The sequence below is a fragment of the Notamacropus eugenii genome, chromosome 4, assembly GCF_028372415.1.
Source record: "Notamacropus eugenii isolate mMacEug1 chromosome 4, mMacEug1.pri_v2, whole genome shotgun sequence".
In the NCBI taxonomy this organism is placed as follows: domain Eukaryota; kingdom Metazoa; phylum Chordata; class Mammalia; order Diprotodontia; family Macropodidae; genus Notamacropus; species Notamacropus eugenii.
Window position 1 is genome coordinate 230,340,341 of NC_092875.1, and position 23,140 is coordinate 230,363,480.

At 37.8% G+C, this 23,140-nt stretch overlaps 1 protein-coding gene across 1 annotated transcript in view; it reads right to left on the reverse strand.

Moving 5' to 3' along the window:
* Positions 1–23,140, reverse strand: part of IMPA2 (inositol monophosphatase 2) — a 74,775-nt gene that overhangs the window by 33,480 nt on the left and 18,155 nt on the right. The window contains exon 2 of the mRNA XM_072604207.1: positions 9,797–9,930. Within this exon, the coding sequence (XP_072460308.1) occupies positions 9,797–9,930 (134 nt within the window). The remainder of the gene's footprint in view (positions 1–9,796; positions 9,931–23,140) is intronic.

The window sequence follows — 23,140 nt, forward strand, 5'->3', positions numbered from 1 at the left end:
AAGCATTTTGTTTTTACCTCTATCGACCCAAAAGTGGGAAACATTTATCTAGTTTAGGGTTGCCCTCTGGGGCTACAGAGAAGGAAGCCTGTAGTCCTGGGTATAGCCTGTGTAAATGGAAAGAGCCAACAGATTTGGATTCAAAAGACCTGGGTTGGAATCTTGGCTCTGCCCTTATTAATATTTTTTGGCAAAACATTTTGATTATCTGTGCTTCAGTTTCCCCACCTGGAAAGCAAGATTGAACTAGATCAGAGCTTCTTAAACTGTGGGTCATGAAAAATCTGGCAATGGTAAAAGATTTCTCAATGTGCAAGAACTAAAAATTAATTCAAAGTCAAACGCATAATGAATGCCAGGTGTTTCTGGCCCACTTGCTCCTGTTGCAATAAGCAACTTCACTGCAACCTTGGTTCTGAACACATGCAACACCAAAGGCCACGCATCACCAAAGAGAGCTGCCACACTGAAAAGGAGGCGCAAGTGGAAAAAGGTTAAGAAGTCCCAAACTTGATGACCTCTAAAGTCCTTTTTGCTCCAAATTCTATAACTTTATAAGCCCAATTTCTCTTCAGTAATAGTACCAGACATTTATATAGTACCGACTATGTATAGAGCTCTGTGCTATAGGTTGGGAGTGATAAAAAGTCACAGTCCCTACACATAAAGATGTAATATGAAATATCACATGATAAATACATGATTAAAATAAAAACTAAAATCCAAGGAAGTCTTCATGGAAAAGGTAGCACTTGAGTTGTCCTTTAAACAATGGACTCAGAGAGATGGAGACTAATGTCATATACACATTATCACATGATGCTCCTATTAGGTATTTTTGCTTTGTAGTTTTTCTTTGTTATGAGAGAAGGTAAATGGGGGAAGGGAAAAGAGGTTTTTCTAGAAATGACTGAAGCAAAGATAAGAGGCACCAATAAAAGTATTCTTCAAAAAGAAGGAGGAATAAAAGAATATGCTGGGATTCTAGCACTTGAAAAGGGGTGAGAAAATATTGCTGGTATAGGAAATAACATGAGCAAAAATAAGTCCAAGATTATTCCGAGAACTGAGAATAATTTTGGTTGCAATATGTAGTATATGAAGAGTAATATGGAATAAGGCTGGAGAGGTAGATTTTCACCAAACTTTGGAAAGCTTTGAATGCCAAAGAATTCTAAATTGTGTCAAGGCGATAATAGAAAGGCAGTGGAGATTTTTCCACAGAAAAGTGACAGATATAGACAGATATATCAATAAAGAAGATTAGGTTGGCAGCAATATGAAGACTATATTGAGGAAAGGGACAGTAGAGATGGAAATAGCCATTGCAGTAGTCGAGGCAGGTGTTAGTGAGGGCCAGAAAGCGTAAGGTTGAGAGAGGTGTTATGGACAGATATTGGAGAGGACTTGGTTACTGATTATATATGAAAGGTGAAGAAGGAAAAATCACAGATAATACTCTCCAATCTGATCCTTCCTACTATCATCCTACAGCTCTTCCCCTTTTTGGCTAAACTCTTTGTGAAAGTTGCCTACATGAGGTGCTTCTGCATCCTCTTCTCTCAGTTGATTCTCTAAAGTTAGCAATGACCTTTAAATGGACAAATTGAATGGCTTTTCTCAATCATCCTTCTTGACCTTTTTGCAGCTGTCAATCATCAACATCTTTTCCTGAAAAGTCTCTCCTCTAGTGTTTTATGCTGCTACTCTCTCCTGGTTTTCCTTCTACTTGTCAGACCACTTTTCAGTCCCCTTTACTACATCTTCAACTAGGACATGACAACCAATTACATGGAAGCCATTTAGGCTCTGTCCTGGTCACTCTTCTCTCTTTATTGTCTTGCTTGATGATCTCATCAGCTTCCATGGATTCAATTATCATGCTTACAAAAACAATTCCAAGATTCCATGTTGTTGTTCAAGCATTTCATCAGTGTCTGACTTTTTATGACTATATTTGGGGTTTTCTTGGCAAAGATACTGCCGTTTTCTTCTCCAGCTCATTATACAGATGAGGAAAATGAGGCAAGCAGGGTTAATGACTTGCCCAGCGTTACACAGCTAGTAAGTATTTGAGGCCAGATTTGCACTCAGGAAGATGAGTCTTCCTGACTCTAGGCCTGGCGCTCTATCCACTGTGCCACCAAGATTCCATATCCAGCTCTAATCTCCCTCCTGAGCTCCAGTCTTGTATAACCAACTGCTTTTTTAGATGTCACAAATTGGACATGCAGTAGGCATCTAAATTCAACATGTCCAAACCAGAATTCATTATCTTTCTTTCTTCCCAAACATTCCTTTCTTCCCAAATTTATTATTTATTACCAAGGGAAGTCATCCAGGCATTTAACCTTGGTGTCATCTTTGACTCCTTACTCTCAACCACTCACATATGCAATCTTTTGTCATATTAAAAATGCTTCTTCGGTGCCTGTGATCTATAGTTTTTTCAACATAAATAGGTCTTATACTTTGTCAGTATTTTTTCTGCACCTATTTGACATGATCATGTAGTTTTAAATGTTCTTATTTTTATTATGATTATCTTCTTTGGCATAAATCTAAATTAGAGTGGATGATTTTTTGAATATGTTACTGTTGTCTCTTTGCTTTAATTTTACTTATAATTTAGTAATATTGGTTTATAATTTCCTTCTATAGTTGAGGTTTTTAAGATTATTTTTGTCTCATAAAGGGAGTTAGAATATCTTCTTATTTTTTGAGAATAATTTACTGTCCGAAGTAGTTTGGGGGATCTTTTAGCTTCCTTACTTTGACAATTTGTTTTGCGCTCATTAAACTTCTCTAAGAAATAGTGATAATCACAGACAATATCTTTATTTTTATCCATTTCTCATTTTTCATAGACAAAAGCTTGTTCAAATCAGGCTTACATGATCTATCAATCAATAAACATTTATTCAGCACCTACCATATGATAGGTACTGTGCTAAGCATAAGGGACACAAAAAGAGGCAAAAGCCAGTGCCTGTCCTCAAGGAGCACACAATCTAACAGAAAGACAAACAAATGCAAACAAGCAAGGTATATATAGGATAAATAGGAAATAATGAATGAAGGGAAGGTACTAGAATTAAGAAGGGTTGGGAAAGCCTTCCTGCAGAAAATGGGATTTTAATTGGGACTTACAGAGGTGAGGAGGCAGAGCATTCCAGGCATTGAGGACAGCCACAGTGTTTCTCCTCCCACCTTTTTCTCCTCATGTTCTACTGCAGCCATCGTCTTGCCATTTATCCTGACTTACAGTCTGGTGTAGGAACACCAGACCACCTGAGACTATGCCCTGGACTTGAGTTATCCTATTACTTTCAAGATCAAATATAAAGTCCTTTTTTTGACATTTAAATCTCTTTATAACTTGGAACCTTCTTACTTTTCTTGTCTTTCCACATTTTACTCCCTTCCATGCCAGGTACACTGGCCTACTTGGAGTTCATCAAACATAATGTTCCATCTTCCCATGCTTTTACATTAGCTTTCCCCCAGTCCTTGAATGCTCTGCCCCTTCACCTATGCCTCTTGGTCTCCTGGGCAACTAGGCGGTACAGTGGATAGAGCACCAGAGCAGGAGTCAGGAGGACCTGAGTTCAAATCTCACCTCAGACACTTGACACTCACTAACTGTGTGACTTTGGGCAAGTCACTTAATCCCGGTTTCCTCATCCTGGGTCATCCCCAGTCATCCTGATGAATATTTGGTCACTGAATTCAGATGGCTCTGGAGGAGAAGTGAGGCTGGTGACCTGCACAGCCTTCCCTCACTCAAAAACAAAGTCAAGTGCAAGTCATGTCATCATTTCTTTGATGGCATGGTCTTCTTTGGCAACAAAGGACAAACACACACACACACACTTGGTCTCCCAAATTTCCTTCCCATTAGTTTCCATCAAAATCATATTTATATGGAAGCCAGGGAAACCAATAAGCTTAGGCAAGGGGGCATTTATACATATATACATATACGTACTTACATTTATTGTGTACGTATTATATGTACCTAAGAATTTATATCTTGTTCCCTAGAAAGCATACTCCTTGAAGGCAGAAAAAGAAAGTTTGCTTTTCGTTGTATTTCTAGTGTCCAGCAGAGTACCTCATACAGAGTAAATGCTTAATAAATGCTTGTTGATTCACTGAATTACATAATCTACTATATGAAGCCATCCTCAGTCGTACTTCACATTGCACCCCAGCCATCTTCTCGACACATGACCTGCCACCACCTATGTATCCTCTCTCCTGTCTCCCGACTAAATCAATACTTCCAGTTGTTTTTGGAAAGGGCATGTTCATTAACTCCCCTACATGTGCTGTTCCCCCTACTGGAATGTAAACTCCTTGAGGAGATTGCATTAGTTTTGTATCTGTATTCCAGAATTTAGCATAGTACTTGGCATGTCGTAATTGCTTACTAAATGTATTTTCACTCTTTCATTCATTTGTCCTATTTCCTAATGTGTTGTTCATTTTGACCTTTGCTCTAATTAACTGAGGATATGAATGGAAACAGTCTTCTAAGAACACTGACGCTGTTCATTGGTTGCTTCCTATATGTAAGCTTTGGTAAAAGTGTCTGCTGCCTTTTGACCTTATTCTTAAAGAAAGTATACATATACGTCCATAGGTATGGTGTGTTATGTTTAACAATTTATTTTTTTTTGTTATCTTCCCTGTTTCTGTTTCCACCTAGAAACTATCAAGTGTCAAGGTGCATGTTGACTTAGCTGGGTAGATCTTAGTTCTAGAAGGATCCTGAACCTGCATATTTCACCATTAGTTCATAATGGAAAGAAAAGTCTTGGAAATGCAATCTTTTCTGGTCTCTTTGCTTTAGTTCATCATGAGCATGGTAAAGTGAAAGAAGTTAAAAAATGCTATTTGTTGTTGACTTTGGGACTCAGCAAAACCAATCATCAGCTCCTTTAAAAAAAAAAAGAAGCTTATCTTATGGTGAATGAAGTAAGGAGCACCAGGAGGACATTGTATAGTAACAGCAACATTGTGCGACAACTGACTTTCTTAGACTTAGCTCTTCTTAGCAATGCAATCATCTGAGACAATTCCGAAAGACTCACGATGGAAAATGTTATCCACATCCAGAGAAAGAACTATGGAATCTGAATGAAGATCAAAGCATACTCTTTTTTTCTCTTTCTCATGGTTTTTCCCTTTTGTTCTGATTCTTCTTTCATAAAATGACTAATGTGGAAATATGTTTAATATTATTATACATGTATATTTAACATTATTGTACATATATCAAATTGCATGCTGTCTTGGGGAGGGGGAGAGGAGAAAAATTTAGAACTCAAAATCTTATAAAAGTGAATGCTGAAAACTAAAAATAAATAAGTAAATTTGAATGTAAACATCTTACCTATTTATCTTATCTTTTCTTATCTTTTTAAACTACTCAGCTAGAACTTATACCTTCAAGTTTCATATATACTGGGAATGTCAATGGGAATACAATTCAGATCTTCCAGTGCCATGTAATCTTCTTGGTCTCTGGATAAAGATATACATTTAGAGGAAGAAAAGTTGAATTGCTGTTTGTGGCCATTTAAAAAATGCTGATTCTTAGAACCTTGTGTACCATTTCTTTGCAGTCATTACATCACTATCACTAACCCTGCAGAGTGTGTTAGGGTGATGTGCAAGACCGAGGGTCATTTTGTAATTTTATTGGTTTCATTTGTCATCCCAGGCAAAGACTTCAGCACCCAATGGAAGCCTTTAGGTGGTAGACTTCTCTTTACTCAGCTGACACAGTCCCATCCATCACCAGGGCTATACTTTACATCCTCCTAATTTGGTAGAATGGGTGAGAGTTTGTAACTTTCTAGTCACAACAAAAATAGAACAGTTCTTGCTCTCAGTGAACTTATATTTTATCACGAATACCTACATATATTAAGTCTATGAAGAATAAATACAAAATAAATGCAAATTTATTTTGCACTAAAATAAGTTTAGGGAGAGAGAGCACTAGCCACTAAGGAGACTAGGAAAGGTTTTTGGTAGAAGATGGAACAGTTGAATCTTGACAGAAGGAATTCTGTGAGGTAGGTGTGAGGAGGAAAAGCATTTCAGGCATGAGGAACAATCAATGCAAAGCCATGGAGAAGGAAAGTAGGGGGCCATGTGTGAGGATAACAAGGTTGGTTTGGCTAGATCAGAGGCCATTGGAAGAGAAGTAATAATAAGGCTGGAAAGGTAATTTGGGGCGAGGTTGTGAAGGATTTTAAATAACAGAGGATTCTCAGCACTATCAACCAAAGAACATAGTTTTCCAATTTTTTAATGACTTTTTTTTGGCAATCCCATCTGGGACTTGCCTAATTTTATAAAAGTCATAGAATCTCAATTGGGGAAATAGAGGCTGAGGAAGGGCAAAGACTTGACCAAAGTAACACAGTTGGTTAGTGGATAAATAATAATAAGTAGCAGGAAGAACAACGATAATAACAGCTAGTATCTACAAAGTAGTGTTAAAGTTTGTAAAGTATTGATGCTATTTCATTTGTTCCTCTCAATAATAATTACTAAAAATTTCCTGGTGAAGTAGGTACTATTATTAACTTCTTTTTACAGACGAGGAAATGGAAGCTAAGAGACAGTAAGTGAATTGCCCAGAATATGGCAGTTGGTTAAATGTCTAAGGTAGGATTTGAACTCGTCTTCCTGTCTCCAAGTCCCACACTATATACACTGTACCATTTAGCTGCCTTTCACTAGCAGAACCAAGTATTTTAACTTATTAAAGTTAACCTAACTCTGCTTAGGTCCTACAAGTAAAATATCTACCTTTCTAAAATATCAGATCCTACATTATACAATAATAGATATTTGCCTGAGTAGACTGCAGGCTTACTGTAGATGCTCAAACAAAATAATACCTATATTATCTACTGCCAAAACACCTACTAGGCCATGCAATTTCAAAGTCAGATTTATCAGAGTAAAATGATTTTTAAAAATCCAAGAAGCAACACTAATTTAATCATATCCAACCTCACAGTGACCTCAGAATCTTGATTAGTATTCTGAATAGCTTGGCAATACCCCATTTCAACTACACCCAGGCTATGTGAATCATTTCTCTCCCATATCTCTACAGAAACCTCAAGTACTAGGGTAGTTCCTAAAGGCAGCCCAATATAGCATTGTGGTTGACTTACTACATCAAGAATCAAGGCAATCAAGATGATTAATGTGGTCGCCCTAGCCAAACAATCCAAAACACAACAATTTTTTAAAGCTTATGAATTTTTACAGAGATGTTAGATATCCTAGTTTAATAATAAATTAGAAAATAGGAAAAGTAGGAAAAGCAAAGATGGAGTTAGAACATAAAGGACCATTAGCTAAGAACATTGTGCCTTTGCTAAGAATGATAAAGCCTATAAGAAAGAAAATACAACCAGAACATGGTTATTACTTTGCATCTGTATGGTATTTCTTATTGCAACATTTTTTCTGGACACTACAGAGAGAGGTACAGGTGTAATTATGAGAGAGCTTGAGAAATGCTTGTTCTTTCACTTTTTAAGCTAACTCAGTCACACTCCAGATTCATGCTAATGGGAGTCATAACAGAAATTCATTCACCAATACCAGCCACTGGCAGAGAAAATTTCATGGAGAGAATTTGGCAACCCCTAAAATAACCTACAGAGTCCAAGAGGAAATGAGGGCAGCATGAGGTCATGAAGAAAGACAGCTGAAAAACTGATGTTTCAACGCCAAAAAGAGCTTGATCATTCATTTCATGAGTGAATTCTCAAAGAATACTGGTTATGTGTAAGGATCTGTGAGAAGCACTTCTATCTATTTCTATTTGTAAGGAGACATGCCTCCTCTTATCATTGGTGAAAGTTGTTATAATTCTTGCATATTTAAGAAATTTGGAAGTTGTAAAATTATAACTATAGGGCTCTGAAAAATCCTTGATATCATCTAAAGGTGTGGCTCTAGTCTGGCTCCTGATTGATTACAGTACACTTCTGTTCTGCTGTTGCCTGGGCTTACAGGGTTCCTACATGGTCTCTGGCTCCTTGGATAAGGAAGCTACTGGCTCATCTAGTCACAGTGATGCTTCTCTTGAAGGTTTCTCTAGCATGGGACTCCTGACACTCCTGTCTTGGCCTGTTTCTTTCTGGCCTGTTCACTTTGCCTGAATGTTGGGGGACAGCTCTGGACCGGGGTCCCCCGTGAGGACCGTGAGACGCCTGAGGGTCCGAACCTGCCCCCTTGTGGGGTACTGGGATGGCCCTGGTAACAGGCTGGCTCCACCCACGGGGAGGCACTTGGGAGGAGCTCGCCCGCCCATGGGAGGTACGGGGGAGGAGACAGGGGATAATAAAAGGGGATGACCACGAGAGCTAGAGGAGAAGAAACGCAATAAAGCTTGCTGGCTGCAACTCCTTTCGGGTGCTCTGCCTGTTTATTCCCCTCCCCCAACAGGGAGAGGGAATTCCCCTCCCCCAACCAGGAGAGGGGCCGGAGATGTCCGAAGACCGGGGATAGGTAAGTAGAAGGCGAAGGCCCGGGAGTCGCCCTGGGCACCTGAAGAATATTCATGTGTTGGTTGTATGGGTGGGTTTTATCCTTTGGTGAACTTTAGCTTCTTCCACCTATGGCAGGCAGTTCTTAACCTTTTTTGTATCATGAACCCCTTTGGGAGTTCATAATGTTTTAAAAGCACAAAATAAAACAAAAATTAAAAATATATATGATTACAAAGGAAACCAATTATATTGAAATAGTTATCAAAATGCAAGTGATAGACCCCAAATTAAGATAATAAAAAAACCAATAATAATAGGTAAGATTTATATAGTTCTTTAAGGATTAGAAAGTACTTTACAAATATTAGTTCATCTAATTTTCACAATGACCCTGGAAAGTAGGGGCTAATATTATCCCTACTTTACAGAAAAGAAAACTGATGCAAGCAGAGTTTTACGTGACTTGCCCAGAGTTGCATAGTTGTTAAAGCCAGTTTTGAACTTAAGTCTTTTCTGACTGCAGGCCAATAGGTCTATCCACTATGTCACCTAACTGCCATAGTCTTGATAGTGGCCATGTGGCCAGTACCATCTTTCCAATGAGCATTTCTGCACTGAATTAATTCTCTCCGAAGGCCAGACTCCTTGCTACTACTGTCTCAAAGTTTACACTCCCTTTTGGGTCACCCTGTTCCATGTCTGAGGAAGGCCAAGAGGTCTCAGCTCATTTATATAACAGTTTTAATTTCTAATTAAGTATCCCACAGCTCAGGCTGTCAGTTGTTTCCATAACCCCAGGTTCTTTTTGAAGATTACTTTTCAGTTCAGTAATGTCTCTTCCCACCTCTTCACCCCACAAACCTCAGGGGAATGGTTTTCTAGAATCATATTATTAATTTTAAATTTAAAAATAAAGTCACAATTTAACCCACATTTTGAAAAATAGTCATTATCTCCAGTAGGTGGAGGAAGGGGAGGAAGAAAGTGGTTCCTTCACATATACCCTTCTGGACACAGTAGGAAGAAAGATTTCTCTCGGGTTTATTTAGAATGGATTGATAACTAGTAGGAAAGAAAGGCATGATGGTACACATTGGACAGAATATAGCTGCTGGCTCCATTTGGGGTCAGGCTTTTCTTGGGAAGACACACCTGCAGCAGCAAAAAAAGTAACAGAGACTGAAACTGTCTGTGCCTATATTAGTCCCACAAGCACTCCCCCTCACTAGTAATTCCCACCTCCCACCCCCCTGTAATACCCTTACCTATGGGAAGGGAACTTCTTCCTTAGCTCAGAAATAATTAAATCTTCCACAAGATGATCTGTTTCTGTCACAAGATCTGCAGCTGATGTTTTTGTAGACACACGTTTTTCCTCAGTAAGGGCTTTTTTGATAATCTAAAACAAAATATAGTGGACAAATTAAACTCATTCTCATCATCTAGTCAAATATATTCCTCCCCTTATTGAGTATCATCTTTGGAATAAAGGTGGGGTGGGGTGTACTAGTAAGCTCTTACATAATGTATACATTATATGTTTAATATATAGAAATTACATGCATATACACATATATGGAATCAATCTCCCAATATAATATAGGAATTATATGAACACAACTAAAAACACACTTTATAGAAATAAAGACACAAATAATTAGAAGGGCATTAAATGTTCATGTTTGAGCCATGCTGAAACAATGAAAAGGATGATATTAACCAAACTAACTTACAAAGTCAGTGCCATGCCAAATTACCACACAGATATTTTATAGAACTAGAAATCTAATAACAGAAATTCATCTGGAGGAAGAAAAGGTTAAGATTGTCAAGGGAAATAATGAATAAACAATCAGGAAGGAAGGGAGCCTAGAAGTACCAGATCTCAAACTACACTACAAAGAATAATCATGAAAATTATTTGATGCTGGTTAAAAAAATAGGAAAACTGATCAGTGGATTAAGTACAAAAGACCCAGAAGCAATCAGACATAGTCACATAGTGTTCTATAAACCTAAGGACTCAAAGTACTAGGGACTCACTGTTTGGCAAAAAACTGGTGAGAAAATGGGAAAGTAGTTTGGAAGAAATTAGATTTAGATCAATATCTTATACAACATAATGCAATAAGCCCCAAAGGCCTATATATGTCCTAGATATAAAAAGTCAGAACAAGGGCAATTTTCCAATAGAGAAATGCTCATAGGATATGAAGAAGCAGTTCTCAAAAGAAGAAAGACAAGCTAACAATAATATCGATAGCTAAACTATACATTGTGCTTCACGGCTTACAAAGTGCTTAATATCGATTATTTTATTTTCTCTTCACAACAAATCTTTGAAGTATGTGCTATCATTATACCCATTTTGGAGGTGAGGGAACTGAGGCTGAAAAAGGTTAAGTGACATTTCCCAGATTCAAACACAGTAAGTTGCTGAGGTGTGATTCAAATTCATCTTCTTGACTCTAAGTTCAACTCTATATCCACTATTTAGCTATTATCAACTCAGATGGCTCTGGAGGAGAGACTGAGGCTGGTAACTTTGCCCAACCCAGACTCACTTAAATCCAATTCACTTGCATGTTATGACATCAACTTCCAGATGTCATGGAGAATGAAGGACAAACAACAATTGACAATCCATGTCGCAGTTGGGCAATGCAGGTTGGTCCTCCCTCCCTCCCTCCCTTCCTTCCTTCCTTCCTTCCTTCCTTCCTTCCTTCCTTCCTTCTTTCCTTCCTTCCTTCCCTCCTTCCTTCCTTCCTTCTTTCCTTCCTTCCTTCCCTCCCTCCTTCCTTCCTTCCTTCTTTCTTTCCTTTCTTCCTTCCCTCCCTCCTTCCTTCCATCTTTCCTTTCTTCCTTCTTTCCTTCCTTCCTTCAATCTTTCCTTCCCTCATTCCTTCCCTTCCTCCTTCCTCCCTTCTTTCCTCTCCCTCAGTCCACACAGGGAATCATAACTTTACCTGTGGGTGCTCTGCTCAAAGGAATATAAAATTTTGACTGCTGAAACCTGGGGGTTTAAGGACTAGATTTCTTTTCTAAGGACCGCTCCTAAACCCAAATCATTCTGGCTCTCATTAACTGGCCAACACTATGTCCCTGCCCAAGCCTCATTTGGCCAGAGTAATGATAATAGTTTAGAGGTAGAGAATGAGGCATACATTTTCAACATGACTAATGTTTGGATTTGTTTTTGTTGATTATATCTATTTGTATAAGGAAGAATTTTTATTTGGGAGGAATAGGAAAGGGAGATATTTGAGTAGTAGGAGGGAAGTAGCGATAGTGGCTCTGGGTGTGGAGGGGAAGAGAAAAAGAGAGGGGGGGAAGGAAGGGAACGGGAGGGCGTAAGGGGAGGGAAGGGAGGAAGAATAGGGAGAAAGGGAGACAGAGGGACAGGCAGAGGAAGAGAAGAAGGAAGAGAGGAAGGAGAAGACAGAAGAGGAGGAAGGGAAAGGCAAAGGTAGGGAAGAGAGAAGGAGAAATAAAGAAAAAAACCTCAAAGAAGCATAAAAATATACACAGAAGAGAAAAGAAAGAAACTCAGAAGGGGACATAGTGAAGCAGGGCTGTGTTGAAACATGTAAAATTTCAAAACCACACTTTACATAATATGCTAATGTATAATGGAAATTTATGGTGTAACAAACAATCATATTTTTTCTATTCTTTGTATAAAGAAATGTCTGTGTTTGCTCAGTACATCATAATAAAACATTTTTAGAAATAATAAAATGCTGTTCTGATACAGGTAGAGAAACCTTTATACACAAGATCTATTGTTATAATACAAGACAAGTCAAGTAGGTGGTGCAGTGGATAGACTAGTGCACCTGGAGTCAGGAAAACCTGAGTTCAAATACAGCCTCAGATACATACTAACTGAGTGGCCACGTGAAAGTCACTTCAACTTTGTTTGCCTCAGTTTCCTCAAATGTAAAATGAAGATAATCACAACACCTACCCCCTACGGATATTGTGAGGATCAAATGAGATAATATTTGTAAAGCACTCTGCATAGTACCTGGCACATAGTAGGTGCTATATAAGTGCTTATTCCCTTCCCCCCTTTCCCTTCCTCCTAGAAGTATCCATTTGAAAAGATATTCTTTCACTTGGCTCTGAAATGGACTTGCTTTTAGAAAAATTTTTTAAAAATGTTTTATAATCTTGGTGACATATGTGTAGATTATACATCTAAATCTTTATTAAATTCTAGGTCTGACATCATTGTAGTTATATAATCCCATAAACTTGCTTTATACTTTTAATATTTTTTATATTTTTATAATATATACTTATTACATATATATTTATTTTATATTTTGGTAAAATATAAGTATTTAGATGTTTATGCATTATGTGTTATCGTAGGAATAAAAAGAAGTGGATATATCTTAGGCTACATAAATTAGAGTGTTTAAGTTCAGAAAAGTAATAATGGGCTAAATTTGTTGTGAACATGTTGGCTTTCATCAATTTAGGGTTCTGAAAGTCATTAGTAAACCAAACAGAGATGCAAATGAACTGGCTTTAACAGAAACCTGTTTCTTTTATTTCTATTCTTGAACTTAGATTTACAGTTTCCATATGTATGTTCAAGCTGTCACCAACAGCATGATTTACGTCACAGAGTCTAAGGCAGTCAATGAAGGGATGTGTTTTGATATTTTCTCACACCTAATAATACAATACCTAGCATTTATACAGTTCTCCAGTTTGCAAAATGCTTTATACATATTATTTATTTTGCTCTTCACAAGGTACATGCTATTTTTATCTACATTTTATGAATGGGAAAACTGAACCTGAGAGGAGGTAGATCATTTGCTCAGGGTCACGCAGCTAGCGTGCCAAAGAAGCATTTGCATTTAGGTCTTCCTAACTCTGAGTAGCTAGGTGGCGCAGTGGATCACCTTCCCTAGTTCAAATCTGGCCTTAGGTACATATTAGCTGCACGATCCTGGGCAAGTCACTTAAACCTGCTGGCCTCAGTTTCCTCACCTGTAAAAATGAGACAGAAAAGAAAAGGGCAAACCATTCCAATATCTTTGCCAATAATAATATTAAACAAAAATAAATGCCAAACCATGACTGGACAACGGCAACAACTCCCTAATTCCATGTCTGGCCCTCTATCCACTATGCCACTTTGCTACCAAATTAGTGAAAATGCCCACTCATTAAATAATGCTGAGTTTCTACTGTAGTAAATAGACAAAAGATATCTGTTTCCTGATAAGCTTTCACTTCACTTGCTCTTTCAACATGCTTAAAATAAACATTAATATTACAATTTGTTAGCAGTGCAACAAATGATACAAAGACATATTTCAGCCATGTATCAAGTGAGAGGTAAACCATGGCCAGAACTCCCTCTAAGAATCAGCCGAAATTGCTGATTTCTTCACGGACACAGGCAACAGAGGTTTCTCAGGCTGATACTTAAAAGTCTCTTGAGAACTCTCTTCAGCATATCTCAAAGACTAAGAGTTAAACTCAGTTCTGGCAAAATGTCCCTCTGGTCTTTCTCAGTGTTATAGTTAACTCACTACATCTTGCAGCAAAGAACCTTTCTTGTTTTTTTCTCTTGGCAAACAATTTCCAGATGACAGTAAAATTATCTCTTCAAGATTCTGTTCCTTCTCAAAGAGAAAGGAACAATAAGCAAGGTCTAGGAGAAAGGCTATTTAAACTAGAGCTACATTTAAGAAAAATTAAAGTCTGTTCTTAAAGAGCTTGTGGGGCAGGAGGAGAGTTAGGAATTAGCATAGATAAGCAAATACAAAATATGACAAAGATAAACTGCATACAAAGTGTCCATTTGTTCTTAACTGTTTTAAAAAAAGAAAAGGTTCTATTGAAGAGTTGTTACTGAGAGGAGTCAATTACACAAAAAGTATCAGTGGTACAATTAAAAGAATGGACTCCATCCAAGGTCCTTAGACTTGCATTCAAGGTTCCAACCAATTTGGTGCCTTCCTATTTTTTTCCCCATTTATTTATTTTTCAGAGTGAATATTTTTTTAAGTTAATTTATTTATTTTTAGTTTTCAGCATTCACTTCCCTAAGTTTTAAATTTTCTCCCTGTCCTTCTCCTCCCCCCTCCCTAAGACAGCAGGCAATCCGATATAGGTTCTACATATACATTCCTATTAAACATTCCTATTTTCACATTATCATGTTGCTATTTTTTCTGGTCAGTCAGTCAACAAATGTGCATTTTATTAAGCATTTATTAATTACTTACTATGTTCCAAGCACTGTGCTAAGCCCTGGAGATACCAACACAAGCAAAAAGAAACATTGTCCCTGCCCTCAAGGAGCTTAAATCCTAATAGGGGAAGACAAGATGTGAAAGGGGGCAGGAGAGGGGTCAGGTAAAGGATGTGCCAGGATAGGGGAATAGTAGCTGAGTCTAGAGAATGAAGGATGACTGGTCTGGGGTTCTTCCCCTAAAGAGAGGAAGAGCCCATGAGAGTGGAACCAGGGGGCAGCTGAGGCATGGTAGTTAAGTCCACAAAACAGAAAATAACTACACCCACAATGAGTAACCCTCCACCTAGAAGCCTGTGTAGGCTCAGCAGTTGTCTGCCTAAATTTATAATCCACTGTTTCTTAACTTAACCTTCTGCTATAGCAAAATTTGCTTACTTATTCCTCACCAAACACCATGTGTCCTTCCAACTTTTGTTCATACACTTCTCTCCATCTAAAATGGTTTCCCTTCTTACTGAGTATTTAAATCCTACCTACTTTTCATAATCAGTGGTAATATAGTGGATAGAATACTAGGCGTGGAATGAGGAAGACCTGTGTACAAATGGAGTCTCAACTTTTTACTATCTGTGTGATCCTGGACAGATCACTTAACCTCTCATTTTCCTTCTCTGTAAAAAAAAATGGCATGGTATCCTCTAAAGTAGAGCTGACAAACTCACTGCTCACTTGCTAAAGGTGGCCCTAGCCACATGAAAACATAACTGGAAAATATTAAACAAAAATAAATAAAAATATAATAGAACACAAAAAATGTTGATGTGTAGTTTTCTAAGTCAATATGTGGCCAGCAAGGACACTTAGGTATGATTTAGTGGACCCATTTTCATTTGAGTTTGACACCACTGCTCTAAAGGGTTTTCCAACTCTAAATCTCTGACGTTAAGATCCTTCCTTCAAGGCCTATGTTATGGTGGACAAGGACAAGGATGAGCTTATATCCAAAGAAGCAAGACTTATTTCTTGGGCCTGTTTAATTAAGGAAACTGTAAGGTAGCTTTTTGCCTGGTCTTCAAATCCAACCTTGCTTGGCAAGAAATGTGGCTCTAGTCTAAGGACTGATAAGTGAGTGGGTGATAAGTGAACGGGTAATAAGTGAGCTTCCTCCGTGCTTGGTGCAGGGGATGGATATAAAGACTTCCCAGGGCAGCCAAGGCTAGACAAAAGAGTGACAAACAAGTGGTAGTAGGCCTAATGATCACATATGTGGAATCAGTCTATTATTAACCTCCTTTCCCCCCCCCCCCTTTAAGGCAATCAGGTAGATTGCCAATTCCTACTTCTACCTACAACCCTGAGGCTGCCTTCTTACCTCCTTTAAAGCTGCCCTTGAAGTTCACTTTTATCTCTCTTCAGCTGTTTTTATAAAAATGTGTTGTTTATATGTGGGAAGGGGGATGCCCCAAGTGCTATTTTTCCCATCACAATCCTCCAAGGATGGTCAAAAGTGACAAAGTATCAGTGGCAATGCATAGTCTAGAATATTGTAAAGGCAGTTTATTGAATCCTGCTTCACATATGCAAGAGTTATATAAATAAGTGGCTTTCTAGATGACAAAGCATTAGGGCAGCAACTCCAGGAAACCTGGCAAACCACAGAAGGACCCTACAGAGTAAATGTAACTGAAAAGTCCCACTGCCTGGAGAATATAATTACTATTTTCACTACATATTTGTCCAGTTCAAAAGGGTACTACATATACACACTGGACATCCTACTAACTATTTGTATGTAAGTATAAGTTACACATAATGAATGATTTTGAAGATTTAGAAAAAAACTAAAAAAGTACATGTTGTTCCCATACATCCCTAACTACATATATTAAAAAAATGTAATTGCCAGAATTTAAAGGTAAGATAATTCTATACTAATTGGATAAAATGGTGATGGAATTTTAAAATATAAGCCAAGTATTTTATTTAGAGAGTCACTATTAGGTTCAGGAAAATTTGCTTTTTGGACAGATTTATACCCACAGGTAAGATGGCCAGAAAACTCCATCTACTGGTATTTGTTCCCACAGTTATTTCCCCTCAGTCTGTTTAAGGATTCTAAACATTCCAGTAGGCTAGTGTGTGTCCTACTTTATCAACATTACTAAGCTACTCAGTTACTAAGTATGTATGCAAGTTCACACACCAACTGTACTGGATCTCTCTCACTAGTGTCCTGTAAATGTTTAATGGGTTATACTGGGTACATTGACCCTAGTCAACAAAATCTGGATTTTAACTTTGAGAGAAAGAACACTAAGAGTTTCCAAATTTAGTGTAGGCCTCAGAAGCCAAGGCACTCCCAAAGATACATTTCTTTCAAAAGTCTCACTTCTAATTGCCTGAAAAGTTTATTCTTTTTTAAAAATTTAATTAATTTATTTGTTTTCAGTTTTCAACAATCACTTCCATAAGTCTTAAATTTCACCCCCTCCCTCTCCTCTCCCTCTCCAAGATGGCATGCAATCTTATGTGGGTTCTACACATACATTCTTATTAAACATATTTTCACATTAGTCATGTTGCATAGAAGAATTAAAATGAATGGGAGAAACCATGAGCAAAAACAAAACAAAACAAAACATAACACAAGAGAAAAGAGTCTGCTTCATTCTGCATTCTGATTCCATAGCTCTTTCTCTGGATGTGGATGGCATTTTGCCTCAAGAGTCCTTTGGGAATGTTTTAGGTCTTTGCATTTCTGTGAAGGGCTAAGTCTGACAGAAACAGTCCTCGCACACTGTGACTGTTACTGTGGATAATGTTCTCCTGGTTCTGTTCATTTCACTCAACATCAGTTCATATAAATCTTTCCAGGTTTTTCAGAAGTCAACTGCTTGTCATTTATTGTAGCAAAATAATACTCCATTACATTCATATACCACAACTTGTTCAGCCATTGCCCAATTGATGAGCATCCCCTTGATTTCCAGTTCTTAGCTACCACAGAAAGAGCTGCTATAAATATTTTTGTACATATGGGACCTGAAAATTTTATTCTTGTCTTAGTGAGCCACACTAGTAAATTCCTGATTGTGTATTATTGTTCTCTTTCATTTTATTAAATCTCCACCATTCTCAACAACTCCAAGCATGGATGCTCCAGAATCTGGACTTTGAATAACCACTTATCCATTGAAGTAGCATACTGTAAGGAAAGTGTTTGGGCCTGCATGTGAGAAATCAAAGTCCCAGAATCACAGCTGGAAGGAACCTTGGAGTCCATCTCATCTAGCTTGAACCTGAACAATCATGGTTTCTACATAATACCCAACAAGTGGTCAATTAAGACTTTCCTTGACGGCTTCTGATGAGCAAGAACCTACCATCTCCCAGGGCAGCTCATTTCACTTTTGTATAGCCTTAATTTTTAACAAGTTTGTTCTAACATCAAAATCTCTCTCTTCTCTTCCCCCCTTTTCCCCCTACTGTTCCTGGTAAGTATGGGCTTTTCAGGGGGACTACTACCTCTGGTGTGAGGGTCTGCTTAGCCCATTTCAGGGCTGCTTATCTACGTTTGGTGTCCACCTGATTCACCCAATTCTTACCTGTGGCTCTAAGATGCTGTAGCATGTGCAGCAGTTACATCTTGGTGTGGGCTAAACGAGGTTGAAGGTAACCAACAGGCCTCAAACCTGTTAGCTCATGAGTTAGGGAGATGTGAAGACTTTCCCTGGGGGATGACAGCAGTTTGTTCCAATGACCATTAAGGCTGCTGAAGCAGGCACTATAGAGTGCTTAGAGCATGGTCAGCCATTAAAGATGCCAAAGTCATCCACTGCCTCCCAGGCCATCGCCAGTCATTTTGACTTTTGGTCTGCCACCAGATTTTAATGGCTCAGGAAGAGAGAGTGAAGCTGATGACTTTGTGCAACTCGGCCTCACTTAAATCCAGTTCTTGTGCAAGTCAAGACACCACCTATGATAATCTCTTCAAAAACAAAGGACAACCAACCAACTACCTACTGCTCCTAATTCTGGTCTCTGGGACCAAGGACAACAAACCAAATCTCCCTTCCACATGAGAACCCTTCTCTGAAGGAACTCACTGTTTAATGGGGGAGATAATATAAAAACAACTAGGTAAAAACAAGATATATACAGAATAAATTGGGGATAATTTCAAAGGGAAGGCACTAAACTAAGATTAAGGACTAAGAAAGACTTCTTGCATAAAATGGGACTTGAAAAGAACTAGAGAAGCCAACAGGTAAAGATGAGGGGAGTGAGAGTATCAGGCTATTAGATAATGAATTCAGTTTTGGACACATTGAGTTTTCAATTTCTATGGGCCCTCCAGTTTGAAATGTCTAACAGGCAGTTGAATATGCAAGGCTGAGAGAGAGGTTTGGGCTGAACAAATAGTTCTTAGAGACATCTGCATAGAGATAAAAATTAAAACCAAGAGAGATGATGAGATCACCAAGTGAAATAATACAGAGAGAAAAGAGAAGAGAAAAGGACCCAAGACAGAGCTTTTCTAGTTCTTAAATCCAGTACTCATATGGAATGATATTAAGATCCTTTAGCATCCTGGTGTTGTGTTTTTTTTCCTCTTTCTTTGTATCTGCTGGGCTTAGCACAGTGCCTGACACACAGTATTTGAAAAATGCTTAGTGATTTGACTTGGTATCCTTGCTTTTCAGTTTATTAGTCTTTCCTTAAACCTACACATTCTGTAATCTGGATACAATATTCCAGATGGGAGCTGATAGTATGAGCAGTGCATGAAATGAGATCTTCCCAGGTGTAGATACTATGACTCTCTGAATGCAACCTAAGATTACTTCAACTTTCTTACTTATTCACTTATTTTTACTGACAAATTACATGGAGTTTATAGTCTACTAATACCCCTCAGACCCATCCATCCACTCATCCATTCATCTGTCCGTCTATCCTCCCTTCCTCCCTCCTTATCTTGCTCAAGATGCAAGTCTGGGGTAATTCACAGATTCAATTCCCCCCTGATTGGCTTGGACACTTTGACCTGCTCCATTTCCAATCTGGGTTAGTTTGCCCTTCCTTAGGTGACTTGGTGGTCCACTGCTCCTGGGAACTCACCACATTAAAGCCAAACAGTGTGGACAAAGGCTTTAGCTTTACTTTGGCTCAGAGTTCCACCACACTTGGCCCCTAGATATTTTTCAAAAGCACTGTTATCTAGCCATATCTACCCTATATTGTACTTATTAAATTAATTTTTATAACCTGAGTGTTTCAAATATCCCTTTTAAATGTAATCTCAGAAAGAAACAGATTGGAAAACATATTTTAAGTAAACCTGTAGTCAGACATAAATGTCTGACATTCAGAATCTGTAAGGGGTAATAATACAGATGCATTTTAGATAGATATGACTAGAAAACTAATAACACACATTCCCAAAGTAATAATGGCCATAGGACATAAATGACTTATTAAGGAGAAAATACAAATTGTTGATAGTGACATGAAGAGATGATCAAATTCTTTAATAAACAAGAGAAATATAACTTAGAACACCCTTAAAGTATCATCTAATAATACCCACTAGCATGATAAAATATTTTAAAATAATAAAATTCCAAAGTTGGCCAGGATGTGGGAAAGCAGACACTGATAGATTTAGAAGGTCTATAGAAAACTGTCAGTGTTTTAAAGGGCAATGTCGCAACGTGCAATAAACGTCATTAAATTATCATACCTTTTGGCCCACCAGTTTTCTTGCTAAGACCTTTCTCTCCCCAATGGATAAATCATTAAAGATTATGAACAGTTAGTTTGAAGGAAATTCAAGCTATCAATAACACATGAGAAAATTGCTGCAAATTACTAGTGATTTGAAAAAAAAAGTAAATTAAAGCAACTCTGAGGTTTCACCTCACATTCTCCGGATTGGCACAAATGACAAAAAAATTTAAAATAAAATATTCGATAAATTAATAAAATTCAATAATTTATTAAAAACAATATTAAAATTTTGAAAAATGGAAGCAAAATAAAAATGAATAAAAATGTATTAAGTACTTCCTATGTGCAAAGCACAGGGAGTACAAGTAGAGAGAGGTCAAATGACCCCTGTTTTCAAGTAATCCACTTTCTAATGGGGAGATGACACATATAGAAAGTTTTAGCTGCAAGGCAGATAAAAAGGTTTCATGGTCTTTAGAGTGAAGTGGTAAAGCAGATGGTAATTGTTTCTTTAATATCATTTCCACTGCTAAAATCATCTTAGTTTCTGAAGCTGAACCATTTGAAAGTGCCAAAGACTTTGATGATGAGGCCTTTCTTTGCTGAGTCTTCAAGAAATCTGGCTGCAGCACCTGCAGGAACAGTTGCTAGGATACATCTCTCCAGGAACTGCTTTCCAGGCTGATGACTGAGGGGACCAGATTTATTATGTGCCCAATATTTAAGTGATTTATGAATATTACCTCATTTGATCCTGATAACAACCCTGGGAGGTACATGCTATTTTCATCCCCATTTAATAGTTAGGAAACCTAAAGCAAACAGAGGTTAAGTGACTAACCCAGAGTCACACAGCTAGTAAGTGAAGCCAAATTTGAACTCAGGTCTTCTTGATTTCAGACCCAGAGCTATATTTACTGTGTCATCTAGCTGCCTCAGTTCAAACCTGGTTTCAGATTTATACTATGTGACCCCGGCAAATCACTTAACCCGCTTGCCTTAGTTTTCTCAACTATAAAATGGGAGTAATAGCACCTATCTCCTATGGTTGTCATGGAGTTCAAGTGAGATAATATCTGTAAAGTGCTTTAGCACAGTGCCTGGTACTTAATAAATGCTTTTCCCTTCTCCCTCCCATTCCTCCACACTTTCACTGGAGAGATAGGGGACCACTGTACTCACTATCAAATGAGTCTGTGTCACTCCATTTTGCCTTTTTTTCTTTGTCAAGAGAAAGACTCACTGGGGGAGCTGGGAGATGGGGAGAGGTATATCCATTAATGAGTGAGGTATATTCAGAAATGAAGTATATCAATGAATGAGATATGAAAACAAAAGGCATCATTAAAGCTTTTTTAATGAAAAGAATAGGAGGGCAGCATAAAAAAGTAACTATGAAGCATATAAAGAAAGCTGGTATAACCAATGTGAAGTGATGCAGAGAGAAAGGAGCAGAACCTGAAACTATATAAACACTGACTATGACTACATACTTTAAAAAAAAAAAAACAAAGGAAAAGAGACGAGACTCAAAGAAAGCAGACCTCTGGGTAAGCCCTGAAGAAACTACAAAATAGAAAGCATTATCTTGGCTTTTTTGTTATTTAATTCATTTGGTACTTCCCAACTAGAGTTTGGGGCAAGATTTTGCCCCATTTTGTTAATTTTTTTGATTGATTTTGATGGCTATGAAGTTGCTACGTATGTTTGGGGGCAGGGAGCGGTGTGCGTATTTTTTAATTCATCTTACTGAACTTGGCTCAGTATTTCATCTGACCTGTCAAGATATTTTTGGATACTGATTGGCATCCAAAATGTTAGCTATCCTTCTTATCCTCTTATGTCAGCGGCAAAACTATCTAAGTCACTTATGAAAATGTGAAAAGCAATGGTCAAAAACCAATCCCTCCACTACAGACCGTGCTAATTTGACATAGTACTATTTATGACTCATGCTGGGAGGCACACGGGATAAAGCACCGGACTTGTGATCAGGAAGACCTGATTTTGAATTCTGCCTCAGACACTTAACAATTATGTTCCTAAGTCACTTAACTTCTCTCACGATTAGGTTAGTTTTCTCATTTGTAAAATAGAGAAAAATAATAGCACCTACTTCTTGGAACTGTTGTGAGGGTTAATGTATGTATGTAAAGTACTTTGTAAACCTTAAAATCTCATGTAAATGTTCACCTATTTTTATTTGGTTCTACCATTCAACTCCACCAAACTACTATCTATTCTAAATCTACCAAATTTCTATCATCTCAATAAGGGTTCTTGGGATCTATGCATTTGTTTCTTTTCTTTTCAATATTTTGGCGACTTTTAATATAATTTATTTCCTTAGTAATCTTGTTTATTTTACTTTATGCAATTGAAAACATTATTCCAAGAAGGAACTCACAGATTTCTTCAGACTGCCAGAGGGAGCCATGTCAAAAAAAACCAGTAAGAACTACACATTTCGCTCAGATGTTTTTTATCTTTTCCATAAGAAAAACATGGAATATTTTGTCAGGTTCTTTACTAAAATCTTGGTAAACTGTAACCATAACAGAGCAGTTTAGTACTAGTGTCCAAAAAGTAAACGAGTAGAGCTGTTCTTGGTATAGTTTGTTCTTCATGAAACTATGCTAGGTGGTTGGGAGCAAAG